Source organism: Pecten maximus, chromosome 10 (genome assembly GCF_902652985.1).
Source record: "Pecten maximus chromosome 10, xPecMax1.1, whole genome shotgun sequence".
Classification (NCBI taxonomy): domain Eukaryota; kingdom Metazoa; phylum Mollusca; class Bivalvia; order Pectinida; family Pectinidae; genus Pecten; species Pecten maximus.
The window spans coordinates 44,175,500-44,194,614 of record NC_047024.1 but is presented as its reverse complement, the minus strand read 5'-3'; the positions used below and the strand labels follow the sequence as shown (position 1 = coordinate 44,194,614).

General features: G+C 37.5%; 2 protein-coding genes across 3 annotated transcripts in view; one reads left to right on the top strand and one right to left on the bottom strand.

Moving 5' to 3' along the window:
- The window catches only part of LOC117336346 (histone acetyltransferase KAT6B-like), a 71,499-nt gene extending 58,368 nt beyond the window's left edge, over nucleotides 1-13,131 (bottom strand). Inside the window, 6 exon segments of the mRNA XM_033896841.1 lie at nucleotides 406-891; nucleotides 3,098-3,234; nucleotides 4,105-4,285; nucleotides 6,481-6,587; nucleotides 12,692-12,780; nucleotides 12,920-13,131. Coding sequence (XP_033752732.1) covers nucleotides 406-891; nucleotides 3,098-3,234; nucleotides 4,105-4,285; nucleotides 6,481-6,587; nucleotides 12,692-12,780; nucleotides 12,920-12,926 — 1,007 coding nt within the window. The 5' untranslated portion in view covers nucleotides 12,927-13,131.
- A 30-nt stretch (nucleotides 13,132-13,161) lies between these two features.
- LOC117336347 overlaps nucleotides 13,162-19,115 on the top strand; it is a 37,217-nt gene continuing 31,263 nt past the window's right edge. For both annotated transcript variants that reach the window (XM_033896842.1, XM_033896843.1), the window contains exons 1-2: nucleotides 13,162-13,267; nucleotides 18,498-18,655. In XM_033896842.1, coding sequence (XP_033752733.1) covers nucleotides 18,520-18,655 — 136 coding nt within the window. In that variant the 5' untranslated portion in view covers nucleotides 13,162-13,267; nucleotides 18,498-18,519. The remainder of the gene's footprint in view (nucleotides 13,268-18,497; nucleotides 18,656-19,115) is intronic.

Sequence of the window (19,115 nt, the reverse complement as noted above, 5' to 3'; positions counted from 1 at the left end):
CTTCTAGAAAGTGACCTTGACCTTTCAACTTCTGACCTGAAAGGCAATCCCAAGCATGCGCTGCGTCCTACATCAAATCAGACATAGTAATACCTACATGGTGCTGGCTTTTTGCAGGCAACACAAAAACCAGAGAGAATAGACATCAAAACTGATATGTAATATTTGTAATCTTTGATGCAACAGAAATAGAATGGATATACAAGACTGTGTAAAGGGTGGCACATTTGTGACTTAGTCATTATCTATATCACACAACCAACAGGTACTAATTCATCACCAAACATGAAATCATTTAATTTTCAGTAAATGGCCTGATCATACAACATAGCATTAAGTTGCCCGACCATTTAAATATTTACCTATCAGGAGAATATGACATTATAAACAGAGAATGTCCATTACCTTCCCAACTCATCCTTGAGATCTTGTTCTGCTGTTTTACTTTCACAGTTGTCATCTTCTTGTATCTCACTTTCAACACCTAGCCTATTTCCATTGTCTTCCTTTCGGTCCTCTTCTTGTTCAATTTCATTTTTAGCATCATATTTCATGTTATCATTATTTTCTTTAACAATGTTTTTCTCTTTCACATCCTCTTCCCAATCCTGAATACTTTCCTCCTCTTCCTCATCCTCATTGTTGTCCTCTCCATATTCTTCCTCCTCCTCCACCTCCTCCTCCTCCTCCTCTTCCTCCTCCTCCTCAATACTCTGCTCCTCAAGAGCCCTTAGGCGGCTACTGACTCGAGTAGAAGTACGAGAAGATGTACGAGTAGGTTGTTTCGTTTCCCTTTTTGATGATAGTTTTGTTGTCTTGGTACTTTTTCTTCCACGTTTTCTACCCTTACCCTTTGTTTTTTTATCTTTTTCTTTCATCTTTTTTCTGACTCTGGAAAAAATAGGACATTTTTAATTTGAGTATAGACAGCAACCAAGACTTTTAGTCAAAACATTACCATACCAAGTATCAAAATTAGAGTTAAGACAGCAAGCAGGACTCTCTAGTCAAAACAGTACCATATGAAGTATCAAATACTTTTGAACAAGAGGTCTAGAGGGCCTGTATTGATCACCTGGATATTTCAGTAATTATGGCAAAATACTCTTATTTTAGTTATTCCAGGTATTTCAAACATTTTCCTCCTTTTGAACTGCCTCTCCCAACAATGACTCAAAGTACAGGTGGACCAAATCCTGTCATTCTTGAAAAAGTCTTTTTTCTTTGCTTTATTTCCCCTATCGGGCACCCTTTCTCCCACCCCAAGAGTGCCACATCCTTCATTTATACAACATTAGATCTCATTTGGCCAATAATGTTCCATACCAAATATCTTAATCAATACAGTAGTTCAGGACTAGTAGCAATTTTAAAGACATAACTCTATTTCCCTTATTGGGCCCTGCCCCTATTGCCCAAAAGGAATGACATCCTCCATTTATACAACATTAGATTTTCTCTACCCAATAATGCTCCAGAGCAAATTTCATCAAAATCCATTCACATTTTTAGGACAAGTAGCAATTTCAAGGATTTATCTCAATTTCACCTTTTGAGCCTCACCCCTCTGGCCCCAGGGAAACCATACCCTCCGTTGAAACAACATTTGATCTACTTTGCCCAATAATGCTCCAAATCAAATTTCATCAAAATCAATTTAGGAGTTAAGAATGTATAGCAATTTAAAGGATTTATCTTAATTTCCCCTATTGGACTTGTACCTCTGGCTCAAGAGGAGCCACGCCATCCATTTAGGCGTTCAGGACTAGTGGAGATTTAAATGAAAAGTTGAGAGATGGATGTATGGAAGGATGATAGATAACAGACACCCCACAATGACATAAGCTCAATGGCCCTTTGGGGCCAGGTGAACTAACAAGAGACCCATGGGCCTTAATGGTCATCTGAGTTTTGAAATATTTAAGTTAATCTAATTGACCCTTTTTGGCCCCGACCATCAGCTCTGGGGGTCAGTCAGGGCCAACATGTATATACCATCAAGCTGTCATCCCATGCTGATAATTTAACAAATTAAAGTTAGAATGAATTCCAATCGAAATCAAACAGATGATAGTCAAAATTGTGATTTCCCTATATAAACTGAAGTAAAGTTTACCCCCTCCCCAGGGGCAAATGTGAAATTTGAGGGTCATGAAATTCAATATTTTGGTAAACCACATTAAGACCCTTCCATCTATGAAGAATATTTGATTCTGCCATATTTAGGTCTTGAGAAGACGTTTCTTGAAATTTCAGTTATTTTGAAGAGGAAAATTGTTTATGGACGCACGACGACGGACAAAAGACAGTTAGAATAGGTCACTTGAGACTTCATCTCAGGTGACCTAAAAACAAAGTTTCATTGAGGAGAAGCAAATTTGAACAGCTGCAAAAGGACTTGGGATATCAGTGGATTTGTTTTGAAGATTTTTTTTACTCCTTCACAAGAACAATTCAACTTGATAAATTGACAGCATGATGACAGCAAAGTTTTTAAATATCTAACCGATGCACAAGGTATTTACAAACTCAGCATGTACAGTAAATTGATTAAAGTCCAAAAATTAAAAAAACAAATGATTAATTCAAGTTTTAGAGTGAATCTTTCGTTTCATACATAGCCATTCTTTATATATCTGTAAATATTTCATCTATTGTTTGCTTTTTATGCTTATTCATAGCTGTTCGACTGTTAATATTTGGTAGAAAATATTAGAATTTTAGCTCCATGAAAATGTTAAAGCGACAATAACTATAATAAGAGGCCCAGAGGGTCTGAGCACTCATACGGCCAGGAATTATGGCAAACTTATTATTTCCAATTCTAATGTAATGCTATGTCATTGATGCTTTAGGAAATGGTATACAACACTTCTAACAGGTTAAACATTAAATAAGAGAATATGGACTTTGGGACTAGAAAACAAAACAAAAGTTGCCTTCCTTGTCTAAAAGATGTGTCATAATGGAAAAACATAAATTACTCTCACAGTCACATAAATTACTGCTGATATCTCAGTCATAGCGAGGTCCTCTGCAAGTATTAGTGATATTTGACCAGTGTATGTATATAATTAGCATTTTAACTCAAACATACTTTTTTTCCGTGGTCTGTTCCTCAACAACAGGTTCCGCATCTTCCTTGTATAGACGGCTGCCATAGAAATACCAATAAGTGGCACCACTCCCATCCTTACCAAGGGGCTCAACTCTCATGTTGTCTCCTTCAAATCCCTGTATAATTAAAATACAAACATTGGACCACATGACATCCAAGACATTAGCCCCACCAGCATATGATCATGCAACAAAATTTAAGTTAGAGGAAAATAAGCTGATGATAATCATAGAATTCATTCTAATTTGGCTATTAACTAATTCTGAAGACTTTATATCAATTTCTCAAACTCTTAAAGTTTAAAGAAAAGAAAACAAGAGGCCCATATGGAGCATGTATCACTCCCCTGGTTGGATTTAACCAAACGTCAAAATAACGTTCATGATCAATTCGTTAATATGTAGCTTTATTTGTCAATCTTGAACATATATATATATATATGGTTATAGTGTCGGGGTCCCAACTTAAAGAAATAACAAAGTTCAGACTCTCTAAGGGCGTGAAAAGACCTCAGAGATTGTCAGAGTCACTGTTTATGCAAAATCTGTTCCCCTTCCCCCAAGGATGTTTCTGACCAAATTAGGTTGAAATCCATCAATAACTTGATGACAAGTAGCGATTTAAAGGAGTAACCTCTATTTCCCCTATTTGACCCTGCCCTTTTGGTCCCTTGGGGTCAGAACCGTCATTAATGCCAAATCTGTTCCCCTTCCCCCAAAGATATTTCTGACCAAATTCGGTTAAAATCCACTATGTATTTTATTACTAGTAGCGATTTAAAGCAAATGTTGATGGACGATGACATAAGCTCACCAGACCTTCGGTCTAGGTGAGCTACAAAGTAACCAGGAATTATCAGTAATGAAGATCTTCATTTTTAGCTCCTTATTTGATGAACATTTTAGACAGTGTTTTAGAAGGTAAAGAAACTCCTTTATTTGATGAACATTTTAGACAGTGTTTTAGAAGGTAAAGCTTTATTTTACCTTGAGTTGGTCCATGACATCCACCGAGTCTAGTCTAGAATCACACAAATGCTGCAGAATCTCCACTTTCTGTCTCAAAGATATATCCTTGAATTGTTTGTCTTCTAAAGGATTCTTCATGTTCAGTTGGACTGCCAATCCTTTCATGATGTCTTTAAGATATATTTCAAAATTGTAGGGCCTGGAATTTGAAAGTTACATGAAGTTATGAATATAAATTTCTTTTTAATGTGTGAATATGAATCAATATATCAGTCCATAACAGGAACCTGTTTTATAGTGGCCAAAGATGAGAACCTTGCATCTTCAAAGAACCTGAGATGAAGATTTGTAAATAATCTTTAACTATCTGGCCCCTGTGACCTTGAAAATAGGTCAAGGTCATTTATACCAGGAAAATGTATACCACTCTAGATCTGTATTAGGTACCTGTATGCAAAATAGTTTGGATCTTCTGGAAGTTGAGAAGAAGATTCTTTAATCTTGAAAAGTGTCCTGGCCAAGTTTTTTAAATCTTGAGAAGATTTCCAATTATTGATCAGATGCATATATGGACGTCATGAATGTGATGCGAGATTTGTAATTGTTTCCCTCGACAGTAGGATTATGATTTAATACTTATACATATAAAGCATGTAGTAAGTAAATATTCAACAAATAATCAAAGAAATAAATAGTTATTTAGATGTTTAATTCCTTGAAATATATCTATCAGCAATTTCACTTAAGCAAGTTGTCGTATTCAGGTCCAAAATGATGTATAATGATTAAATTAACATAAAACAAAACTTGAAATGATATATCAGTATTTGGTTAATTCATAACTTTAAATAAATCACCTAATAAATCCAGAGCTTTGCCAGAAACTGATAATGTTCAACTTGTTTATTTACGGAAGCTGTAACAGCATGCATGCACAATTTGACAAGGATAACACTAATGCCTTGATCTCACGCTGCACTCACTGACCAACTGGCTCTATAAAATTACGATCTGACTGTGAAAACTGCTCTGATTCATCATCTGTACTATACAATTTATCTGGTTGACATATTTATTTCATTGATATAAAAATAGTGACCAACACATCGAGAGCAGAATTGTTTCCACACACAAAATGGCGGCCAGTGTTACATTACGTAGCCTACTCTACTCACCTTACCAGTTAATCTTGTTATAAATGGGCCGATTTAGCTTTGTACGTGTACAGATACCACTAATGATCATATACTAGCCTGCAAATCACACGGTAATTGAGGGTAGGATTAATTATTTTGTTTGTACAAAGGATTAATTATTTTGTTTGTACAACCTTAAAGATGGACCGCTCCAATTTGCAAGCTGACTAGGCCTGTCGCGGTATATTGTAAACAACTTGTCAATTCAATATGTCAAATCTAACCGGTGATTCCAATTACATGTTGTAATGTAGCTTTTATAACTTTCAGATTCCTATCCAGGTGTTATGCTGTAGAATTCAGCCACCGTGCAGTTAAACATTGAAAAACGTACCTGCGCACTATACGCGAATATTTACAGTACGTACCTGCGCACTATACGCGAATATTTACCGTACGTACCTGCGCACTATACGCAAATATTTACAGTACATACCTGCGCACTATACGCGAATATTTACCGTACGTACCTGCGCACTATACGCGAATATTTACAGTACGTACCTGCGCACTATACACAAATATTTACAGTACGTACCTGCGCACTATATGCAAATATTTACAGTACGTACCTGCGCACTATATGCGAACATTTACCGTACGTACCTGCACACTATACGCGAATATTTACAGTACGTACCTGCTGCACAGTCATTTTTTTATTAACAATTTCTTTATTGACGCTGGGTCCTTCAACAGTCATTTTTTGCAAAATTATTTAAAAGTAGCAGGCTTAGTCTGTCATGATAGCCGATAGATACCTCAAAGTCACGACACTGATTTGACGGAGTTGAGTAATTCTTGTAAAAACATTGTATGGCTTGAAAGATGACAACCCACAGGTGAAAAGTGAACAACATAGATAGCTAGGTTACGTTTAAAGGCAAAGCCTGCTCCAAACGAACAGAAGAAACGTGGTCAAGGGGAGGAAACTACAACAAACATGAGAACAGAAGTAGAAACAAAATTTGCAACCGCCATTCCGAAAACATCGGCTGTTAGGTCACATTAGACGTCGACAGGTGGTCACTATACTGCTGGTTGTTATATAGTAAAATATCACTGGGTATCTGAAAATTGGTCATTATAGGCAGGTAGTCTTTAAAGCAGGTTTGGCTGTTTTGTGAAAAATGTAGCTTTTGTCCTGGAAATTGAATGTATGCAAGTTCCAGTAATTCAAAAATATTGATGCACTTACTCAATATCATCCCTGCTGTAACAACCCTGAAGAAGTCGACAGAACAGGTCCTCAAGAAATGGACTTCCCTCTTCACTCGCAGCAGCAAGAAGTCCATCTTCAAGATCCTACACAAAATTCAAAGTATGATCAACATTACAAGACATGTAATTCCACAATTATGAGATTTACGAAGGAACATGCAGTTATGTATAACGGTATAAAAATAAAGGTGGGACATCTCACTTTGCTATGAATGAGAAAAACTACATACAGTTACAACAAAATGTTTTCAGGTTAAATGATACAATTTGACCTTCCACCTGATGGTTAACGTTGAATCTAAAGCTTTTAGCTGGAAAAAGAGGAAAAAACCCTGATGGAGAGACAGTCGCACCCTAAAACCAAAAGCTCCGCAAGCGGGAGGATGATATGCCTGTTACTGGAAAAGCTACCACAGTCAATTCACAAATTTAATATATTTTTTAATTTATAGATGAAAATAGCTGAATTCAGCTAAATTGCTGAAAATAATGATTTTTTTTTTGGTTCAGATTCACTTTGTTAAATTGCCAAATAATACCATGGACGTACAGCGCAGGGTATACCATATATATAATATGAATCGTCGTTGAAGGGCATATAAAAAGTAAAACCCCTAAGGTATGTTGAACATAATTGCTTCTTGTTGTAGTGAAGATAATCTTAGAGGAATTGAATAAGAATTAGAAAACTTCTTGCATTTTCTACACAATGCCCATATTTGGCAAAAAAAGGGACATAACTCTGGTAAAAATGATATTCACAAAATTCTTTAACATTTAAGCTATTGTGGTATAGAATATTTGTAGTAAGTTTCATATAAATCTGTTGATAAATAAAGGTAAGAGAGTGCTAAGAAAGAATTGTTAATGCATAAGATTTACCTGAGCAAATATACAATGCTGTTATATATGCCAATAGTTGAAAAACTAGCCAAAAACCCATAACATGATTGCTTCTACTTCTAGTTGTATTGTGCAAAATCTTAAGAGAAATTGAAAAAAAAAGAAGATTTCTAGCATTTTCTACACAATGCCCATATTCAGCAATAAAAGGGACATAACTGTGCTAAAATTAACCTTGAAATTCTGTAACACGAACTCGTTTGAGCTATATTGTGCCATAGAATAAAAGTAGCAAGTTTCAAAAAAATATGTTGATAAATAAAGGCTAGAGAGTGCTAACATGTAAAAGTTAATGGACAGACGGATGCACGTACAGCGGAGGGTTTATTACCATTAATTAATACAACCTGTCAATGACAGGCGTTTAATAACACTCCAAACAAAACTACACTGTACTATCTAACCCCTCCATACCCTAAAACGTATACTCAACTATCACCTAACCAAATCATACCCTAAAACTGACTAACCCAACCATACCCTAAAACTGACACTCAATAACATAACTATCACCTAACCCCTCCATACCCTAAACCTTACACTCTATAAAATAACTACCACCTAACCCCTCCATACCCTAAAACTGACACTCAATAACATAACTACCACCTAACCCCTCCATACCCTAAAACTGACACTCAATAACATAACTACTCCCCTAACCCCTCCATACCCTAAACCTGACACTCAATAACATAACTATCACCTAACCCCTCCATACCCTAAACCTTACACTCTATAACATAACTACCACCTAACCCCTCCATACTCTAAAACTGACACTCAATAACATAACTACCACCTAACCCCTCCATACCCTAAACCTTACACTCAATAACATAACTACTCCCCTAACCCCTCCATACCCTAAACCTTACACTCAATAACATAACTACTCCCCTAACCCCTCCATACTCTAAACCTTACACTTAATAACATAACTATCACCTAACCCCTCCATACTCTAAAACTGACACTCAATAACATAACTATCACCTAACCCCTCCATACCCTAAAACTGACACTCAATAACATAACTATCACCTAACCCCTCCATACTCTAAAACTGACACTCAATAACATAACTACCACCTAACCCCTCCATACCCTAAAACTGACACTCTATAACATAACTACTCCCCTTTACCCCTCCATACCCTAAAACTGACACTCAATAACATAACTACCACCTAACCCCTCCATACCCTAAACCTTACACTCTATAACATAACTACTCCCCTAACCCCTCCATACCCTAAAACTGACATCCAATAACATAGCTACCACCTAACCCCTCCATACCCTAAATCTGCCACTCTATAGTGTAACATAACTATCACCTAACCCCTCCATACTCTAAAACTGACACCCAATAACATAACTACTCCCCTAACCCCTCCATACTCTAAACAAGAGATCCCAGAGGGATCTTGGCGCCACCATTGAATGATCTTTATAGGTTCCATGTCCGATTGATCTTTTCTCTACTTTTCCCTTCCTCTAAGTCTTACTAATCTGTGTAAATTCAGAAACAGCCCTCTAGTACTTTTCAAACAAGGGGAACCTATATATAAAATTTAAGATTTAGCAATAATGGCTGTCTGTCGGCCATGTTGTTTTCGGATTGGTCCCAAAATGCAACACCAGGGACCAAGGGGAACCTACATATAAAATTTGAGAAAGATCCCTTCAGTACCTTCTGTAAAATAGCGATAACAAACTTCAATTGTCAAAATACAAGATGGCTGCCTGTCGGCCATGCTGTTTTCCGATTGGTCTCAAAATGCAATATGCATAACTAGGCACAGAGGGGAACCTACATATGAAATTTGAGAAAGATCCCTTCAGTACTTTCTGAGGAATAGCGATAACAAACTTCAATTGTCAAAATCCAAGATGGCTGCCTAACGGCCATGCTGTTTTCCAATTGGTCTCAAAATGCCTTATGCATAACTAGGCACTGAGGGGAACCTACATATGAAATTTGAGAAAGATCCCTTGAGCACTTTCTGAAAAATAATGATAACAATTGTCAAATCCAAGATGGCTGCTTGTCGGCCATGTTGTTTTCCGATTGGTCTCAAAATGCAATATGCATAACTAGGCACAGAGGGGAACCTACATATGAAATTTGAGAAAGATCCCTTCAGTACTTTCTGAGAATTAGCGATAACAAACTTCAATTGTCAAAATCCAAGATGACTGCCTGTCGGCCATGTTGTTTTCCGATTGGCCACAAAATGCAATATGCATAACCAGGGACCAAGGGGAACCTACATATAAAATTTGAGAAAGATCCCTTCAGCACTTTCTGAGAAATAGTGATAACAATCTTCAATTGTCAAAATCCAAGATGGCTGCCTGTCGGCCATGTTGTTTTCTGATTGGTCTCAAAATGCAATATTCATAACTTAGCACCGAGGGAACCTACATCTGAAATTTGAGAAAGATCCCTTCAGCACTATCTGAGAAATAGCGATAACAAACTCCAATTGTCAAAATCCAAGATGGCTGCCTGTCGGCCATGTTGTTTTCCGATTAGTCTCAAAATGCAATATGCATAACTAGATACCAAGGGGAACCTACATATGAAATTTGAGAAAGATCCCTTCAGCACTTTCTGAGAAATAGCGATAACAAACTTCAATTGTCAAAATCCAAGATGGCTGCCTGTCAGCCATGTTGTTTTCCGATTGGTCTCAAAATGAAATATCATAACTAGGAACCAAGGGGAACCTATATATCAAATTTGAGAAAGATCCCTTCAGTACTTTCTGAGAAATAGCGATAACAAGAATTGTTTACGGATGGAGGGACGGACGGACAGACCACGGACGCAGGGCGATTTGAATAGCCCACCATCTGATGATGGTGGGCTAAAAACTGACACTCTATAACATAATTACCACCTAACCCCTCCATACCCTAAAACTGACACTCTATAACATAACCCCTCCATACCCTAAAACTGACACTCAATAACATAACTACCACCTAACCCCTCCATACCCTAAAACTGACACTCAATAACATAACTACTCCCCTTTACCCCTCCATACCCTAAAACTGACACTCAATAACATAACTATCACCTAACCCCCTCCATACTCTAAAACTGACACTCAATAACATAACTACCACCTAACCCCTCCATACCCTAAAACTGACACTCAATAACATAACTACCACCTAACCCCTCCATACCCTAAAACTGACACTCAATAACATAACTATCACCTAACCCCTCCATACTCTAAAACTGACACACAATAACATAACTACCACCTAACCCCTCCATACCCTAAAACTGACACTCAATAACATAACTACCACCTAACCCCTCCATACCCTAAACCTTACACTCAATAACATAACTACCACCTAACCTCTCCATACCCTAAAACTGACACTCAATAACATAACTACCACCTAACCCCTCCATACCCTAAAACTGACACTCAATAACATAACTACCACCTAACCCCTCCATACCCTAAAACTGACACTCAATAACATAGCTACCACCTAACCCCTCCATACCCTAAAACTGACACTCAATAACATAGCTACCACCTAACCCCTCCATACCCTAAACCTTACACTCAATAACATAACTATCACCTAACCCCTCCATACCCTAAAACTGACACTCAATAACATAGCTACCACCTAACCCCTCCATACCCTAAAACTGACACTCAATAACATAGCTACCACCTAACCCCTCCATACCCTAAACCTTACACTCAATAACATAACTATCACCTAACCCCTCCATACCCTAAAACTGACACTCAATAACATAGCTACCACCTAACCCCTCCATACCCTTAACCTTACACTCAATAACATAACTACCACCTAACCCCTCCATACCCTAAACCTTACACTCAATAATATAACTACCACCTCACCCCTCCATACCCTAAAACTGACACTCAATAACATAACTACCACCTAACCCCTCCATACACTAAACCTGACGCTCAATAACATAACTACCACTTATATATACCTCCTTACCCTAAAACCAACTCAATAACATACCACTTATACCTCCCCCCCCCCCCCCCCCCCCCCCCCCCCCCCCAAGTGGCCAGTATAAGGAATCCTTACCAGCCACTGTACATAAGATCGCTTAACTGAAAAACCAATCATTAAATAGGATTCGCAGAACACATGTACAGTGGACAAACAAATGACGTACTTTAATGTACAGCAAAAATGTTGACCTCGGACAGAACACATGAACAGAAAAAGATCAAGGTGATTCCTGTATACAGGTATAGACACCAAAACACTGTCAATCAATACACATATAATGTTACAAAGGTAAGGACAGAAGGAAGCAAACAGGAAGCCTTTAATGTAAAATATATGGTTTACACTAAAAATAAGTTGGTATAGATAATTACATCAATGAAGAATAAAACAGTAAAATCCATGCACTTCCATGTTGAGATTATTTTAATGAAAGGGTAATGTAGCTATCATTAGTTAACATAAAGAAAATAGTGTTAATGATAACTTTAACTGCTAAGACAGCCAGGGTTTTGGTCACTGATGTTAATGTCATAAATACACTTTAAACTGATTACAACACCCAAAATGTCAGGGCTTGTCCATTAAAAGGGAGGTAACTCTCATTGCATGAAAAGATTCTTAAATAATCGGTTAAAATATCTACAAATCCCACAAGTGTTTGTGCATTTCCCTTATATCAGAATTCAAATTTAAAAATTACAGGCACAGTTCCAAAATGAGAATACAAAATATTTTAGGTCGAAAAGAATTGTGATGTGCTATTTAAACAGTCTGTACAGTGATATAGATTCTATGAAATGCTGTCTAAATGTGTCTCTCTGAAATATGGTTAGCTATCATTTAAATCATAAGTTTTGTATTAATGCATACACTTATCACACATGTTATGTGTATGTTTTTTTCAAACAATGAGACAGTAAAATCAAAAAGATGAATAAATTACTTTTGCTGTAAATTGGTTCATTAATTTTTGTTCAACAACATTGCGTACAATTACAATCAGCGATTACCATAGTGACTTTGGCACATTCAGTATGTCCTATTCTTAAGTCCCAAGTGTAACAATATTTGATATTCTCATGTTAATTATCATATTGTCTACAAATCAATGACATTTACATTTTACACAAGAAACTGAACAATAACATATCAGTTTTGGGTAATAAATATTGCGTTAAGGGAATGTTAAGGAAGAAATTCTGTATCTATGAATCATAATAAGCTCGTATGTGCATTATTACCTCTATGTCGAAGTCTGGTAGTTGGAAGGCAGCTCGGAATAACGAGCAGAAATGTGCGATGCTGGGAATCTCCCACCATGACCGCAGAGCTGCAAAAAAAAAATGAATGTAAATTTTCTTATGTTTATAAGACTGTATATTCTAAATACTCAAGGTATCAGTCCAACTAAAAGAACTGATGTAACTATACCAATATGCAAAACCAAAGACAGATTAATTATCATTTACCGTCCATTTGTATGCGTTGTTCCTGTCCCGATATCGAAAGCAGGGATTACGTTCAAACACTCGCCACTACGATCATGCCCGAAGCCGGCTACTTCCGGTACTCATGGCAATGGTCCCTGGCAGGGGTATATTCAGATCTCTGTTACTGATTGCTTGGTCGTAAACTACGAATATCTTTCTACTGACAGTTGAAAAACGATTAAAGTAACCGAAATGTAATTCCAAAATAGTATGTATGTTAACTGCAACTTGCTTGTTATCCTGTCGGATGTCTTCGGTTGAAGACGGAACTCTGGGTAATCAATTAAGAAAAATGGCGGATGAAGAATTGCAGACAACAGTGTTTTGGTGTGTTTATTTTCAGCATATTTTTATGGTTGTAATGCTGTTTTCTTTTGAAAAATATTTAATAAGATTTTAATGGTTTTATATCCAGAATGCTTGAGTTTATATATTGAAAGGTTAATTTACTGACACCAGCATTGCCTTCCTGTTGATTCTAACGTCAACACTACCGAGTTTGAAGCAGTAAACTACGTACGGAGTATGTCAGGGCATTCAGTAGGCCCAGACTCTTGATGTTTGGCAATTTCAATTGAAAATTTCAGAAGTCAAATATCTATGCCTCAAATCTGAAGGGTCAAACATTTGTCACATAGAGAAGCCCATTCAAACCCATAAGTTTGATCTGATTTTGGGGAACCTAGCATTGAATTCCGAATGCTCATGACATGGTAGACTGTACTTGTGGACATGATTATGATGTTTTTAATCTAAATGTTACATTATAGACGAGTAAATTATTGTATTACAATCGCATGCTTTATTTGTAAAAAAAAAACAACGTTTCTTGGCCTTATAAATACTAAAATGTAAGCAAGTAAAAGATCGAAAATCTAGGTCAACGCCTCCCCTCTCGAGGAAATCCCTGTTGTCCCTGAAATATGCATTGTTTTACTGCTACAAGCCTATGTGCCATCGATTCAGAAATTGTTTTTCTTCTTAGCTGGCCATCATTTATTTACTGTTGTGCACGCATTGCTCGGAAATTTATATCCGAAATCAAATTACGATCACAACAACCATTCAGTGTTCCTTTACGGAAGGGACGACAACACAGCTAGACTAGTAGTGGCGTTAACACCCGATGCAGTCCGAAATTAATATTAAAATTTCACGGATATAATTTAAAGAATAATGTTTCGGACTGTATCAGGTGTTAACGCCATTACTAGCTGATAGCTATAGCTTCTTAGCAACTTTCTTCTTCCTGATGTCTCACTTTTGGACTTTAGTAGTTGAGCGTTCGTCCCGTGAGGAAGTCTTTGGGTTCTGTCCCCTGGCCGAGACATGCCAGAGTCTTTTAAAATTGTAGTTGCTACTCCTGTGTTTAGCGCTCAGCATATTTGGATTGGAAGGACTGGTTTGCCTGTTGTCAGTATAATGTGATCGGGTGGGGTGTCCTGCTGGGTGTCTTCTGGCAGTATGCTTCTGTGAGGTAGCACTATAGATCATAAGTGTTTTCTTTTAAAAGACATTCATGACATGGATACATAAACACCAAATACATTATATCATTTACAATAAGCATGGTTAGTAATCACCATCATCATCATCATCATCATCATCATCATCATCATTATCATCATCATCAAAAATCTACTCCATATTTATGCTAAATAAATTAGAACCAAATTTGTTCTGAAACATAATCATAATTGACATAACTGAGACCCAAAAAGTGGCTGGTATGCCTCTTTAAGCCACATCAAAACCAAATTTAGTCAGAAACATCACTAGAGGAGGACAATCATGATTTATATAAATGAGTCTGCTCCAATCCCTGGGACAGATGATGGGGCCCCAAAAGGGGAACTTAGCTGAAATTTTGCTTTAAAGTGGCACTCCTCCTTTATGCTTTGATTACAACCAAATGTAGTCCAAAATATCATAGGTGGAGGGCAATCATTGTTTATAAAAATGAGACTGGTTTGGATGGAAGGGCAAGAAACTATTGTTAGCCCACCATTATTAGAAGAAACTCTACCTTTTAGTATATTTTCCAGGTTAACAGCCCACCATTATTCAGGGATCACCACAATTTCAAAATGATGGGTGGAGGAAAATGTTTTGACAATTTTTTCTGAACATGTACTTTTGTGGATGTCATGCATTGCAGCCTTCGAGAAACATCGTCAATTATGACATTAAGAATAGAGATTTAATTATGTTGTTTGATTTAGTTCTAAATAGATGCATTTTAATCATTTGCTCACTCTATGCCATATACATCATGTAAATTAAAACAAAATAACATCTTAAACCATTACTATAAAAAACTACAAACATACATTCCTCATTTTGACAATCATCAATTTATTTTCTCAAAACCATTTCAATCTCAATTCCAACTCGCTGTTCGTTAATATACACATTGAATAAAACAAACTCAAATAGCATCTTTTACTGTTATAGATATGATAAACATTCACATCAAGATCATATTGCATTGTCAAGTATTATAAAATATTTCAATTATTAATTTCATATATTGCACTATAATATTATCAGTGAACATATTGATAGCAACTATTATATCTATGATACAGCATCTACAAATCAAACTAAATGGCAACTTTTACTGGACATAAAAAATATAATATAAGAATATAAACAGTATTTAAAGCAATCCACAAGCCACAATATAATTTCAATTAAGATATCAATTCAACACAGTCACTATAATTTTCTCCTGAAAATAGTCTTCACTATGAACAATTGAAACCAAACACACTTTGTCTCTCCAAATGACATGAACATTCTGCTGTTGCACAGAACCTTCTAGAGAAGCAGCTTTTTTAGCTCACCTGGTCCGAAGGACCAAGGTGAGCTTATGCCATACCGTGGCGTCCGTCGTCTGTCGTCTGTCCGTCCGTCCGTCCATCCGTCCGACCGTCAGCAATTGACTTATTTGACTTCTTCGTAACCGCTGATTGGAATTTCACCAAATTTGGTCAGGAGTATCCCTATGGGTAGGGGACTCAAAATTGTACAAATGATGGGGCTGACCCCCTGGGGGCCTCTGGGGCAGGGCCAAAAGGGGTCAATTTAGCTATATTGATATAAACGACTTCTTCTCTGAAACCGAGCTATGGATATCGCTCATATTTGCTTGGTAGCATCACTATGGGGTGGGGATTCAAAATTGTACAAATGATGGGGCTGACCCCCTGGGGACCTCTGGGGCGGGGCCAAATGAGGTCAATCAGGCTATATTGATATAAACGACTTCTTCTCTGAAACCGAGCATTGGATATCGCTCATATTTGCCTGGTAGCATCACTATTGAGTGGGGATTCAAAATTGTACAAATGATGGGGCTGACCCCCTGGGGGCCTCTGGGGCGGGGCCAAAAGGGGTCAATTTAGCTATATTGATATAAACGACTTCTTCTCTGAAACGGAGCAATGGATATTGCTCATATTTGCTTGGTAGCATCACTATGGGGTGGGGATTCAAAATTGTTCAAATGATGGGGCTGACCCCCCAGGGGCCTGAGGGGCAGGGCCAAATGTGGTCAATTGGGCTCTATATATTGATATAAACGACTTCTCTGAAACCGAGTAATGGATATCGCTCATATTTGCCTGGTAGCATTACTATGGGGTGGGGACCCAAAATTGTACAAATGGTGGGACTGACCCTCCGGGGGGCTGAGGGGTGGGGCCAAATGAGGTCACTTTGGCTAAATTGATATAAACAACTTCTCCTCTGAAACTAAGCAATGGATATCTCTCATATTTGTCTTGTAGCACCTACTTAATTATATTTTAACAAATAATTGTATAATCAAATTAGTACATATTAATTACAAATGTACATGTTACATTGTACTTGAGGTGCTAATTAACTTGTCTATATTTAATAATGATTAAAGAAAATCAAATACCTAGATAACACTTATCAAATAATAAATACAGAGATTTAGGAGAGATTCTGAGATTATTTATATTATTGGATGTTTTGAGATCGTTTTGGGAAGGGAGATCACTCTAATTCTACTTTCTAAAAATAGCACGTGACAAGAAAACCAATGCACAAAATATTCATTAGATTATTAGCTCACCTGCCCGAAGGGCAAGTGAGCTTATGCCGTGGTGCGGCGTCCGTCTGTCCGGCCGGCATCAACTTTTTCATTAAAACAACTTCTTCTCAATAACCAAGAGGCCCAGGAACTTCATATTGGGTCTGTAGCATGCTGGGGTGAAGGGCTATTAATGGCCTTGACCTTCATTCAAGGTCACATGGGTCAAATAGGTTATAATCTTCAAACGACTTCTTCTCAATAACCAAGAGGCACAGGGACTTGATATTGGGCCTGTAGCATGCTGGGGTGAAGGGCTACCAAGTTTGTTAAAATAAATGACCTTGACCTTCATTCAAGGTCACATTGGTCAAATAGCCTATAATCTTCAAACGACTTCTTCTCAATAACCAAGAGGCCCAGGGACTGGAATGAAGGACTAGAAAATATATTGACATGAATAAACCTAGCTTACTCTGATATTTGAATAATGTTGTTGTCAGCATAATATCTGTAGAAATGACCTCAATCAACTGCAAATTTGCTGTAGAGCCGGTCGAGCGATACAGGCCCATTGGGCCTCTTGTTCTTATCTAGCAAATCAAATATAGATTAATTTTAAGCTTACTTTCGTCATCTTCATTCACAATTAATCCATGTGCATTTCTGTAGCCGTGGCTTGCGCGATGCTTCAAAGATTTCAGTCTGTTGGCTGCAGGTTTTCTATCATTTGTCGCAATCGCATGTTGTTTACATGGTGTTCCAAAAAAGGAGCTGATGCTCAGACTCTCTTCATGGTGACATTGTCGTGAAGTTTTCAAAAATGTACCCATGCTTCTCAAACATCGGCTTAGGTATTGATATTATCAGTCTGATTATCCCAGCTGAATATTGATTCTTGTGAGAGAAAAAAAAAGAATCTAATCGGACCGTCGGTTTTTCCCATGTCGATGATGGTAACATTTTCTCTGATGTCCCGATCGACTGAAACCATACAATCACACGTATTTCAGAACAGTACACTTCTACTATTAATAGATTATTACCATTAATACATTGTATATGTGTGATCAAGAGATCAGTCGACCGTAACATAAAGTTCAGGCACCTTACCGAGATCGCAATGCGTCAATTAGGCCTAGTTCACCTGTAAAAACAGGGGCCATAGGTGATGAGTATTGGACGCTATAGAAACGGGTCAGTTTTCTGCTTGAAATCGATACAAAATAGGGGTGTTTTAGGTAACAATTACATGCGTGGCAGATCAAGTGAATTTGGTTGTGTAAGCGTGGCGGTACCCAGCTAAGGGTGGCGGGCCGCCACGTTAAAACAGGCAATGGTGATCACTGATTATTAGAAGAAACTCTACTTTTTAGTGTATTTTCCAGGTTAACAGCCCACCATTATTAGAAGAAACTTTACCTTATAGTGTATTTTCCAGGTTAACAGCCCACCATTATTAGAAGAAACTTTACCTTATAGTGTATTTTCCAGGTTAACATGACCTAGTGAGGAGATGGACCCCAATCAGTGGCGGAACTATAACCAAGCATATGGTCACATCGGCCACAGCAGTGGATTATCTCCGACTGCAGCCAATCTTAACCGCTTTGATCTGCCACTCTTAAATGCAGATCCAGGTATTGGAACAGGTAAATATACAATACAAATGTCCACATGGAATAATTTCTGTTGGCTGTTAATGACACCAAATTGTTAGCTTACCTGGTCCAAAGGACCAAGGGGAGCTTATACCATATCCCTGCGTCTGTTCGTCCGTCAACAATATACCTTTGGAACACGTTGGCCATCTTGGATTTTGACAATTGAAGTTTGTTCCTGCTATATATCGTGTTATATAAAGTTATTAAATGATTTGAAGGAAGAGTGAAAGAAGGAAAACGAAGAAAAAAGTTAAGTCTTACATTTGACTGATATGGATCATTCAATGGTGGGCCCCAAGATCCCTCTTGGATCTCTTGTTTAACTTGTCAATATAAAAAAAATGAAGTGTGCACTATGTGTGCATATTACAGTATTTGTCCATCAGGAAAGCATCTGGTGCGGCTAATGTCAGACAGACACTTACATGAATATTGGATATCAAAATCT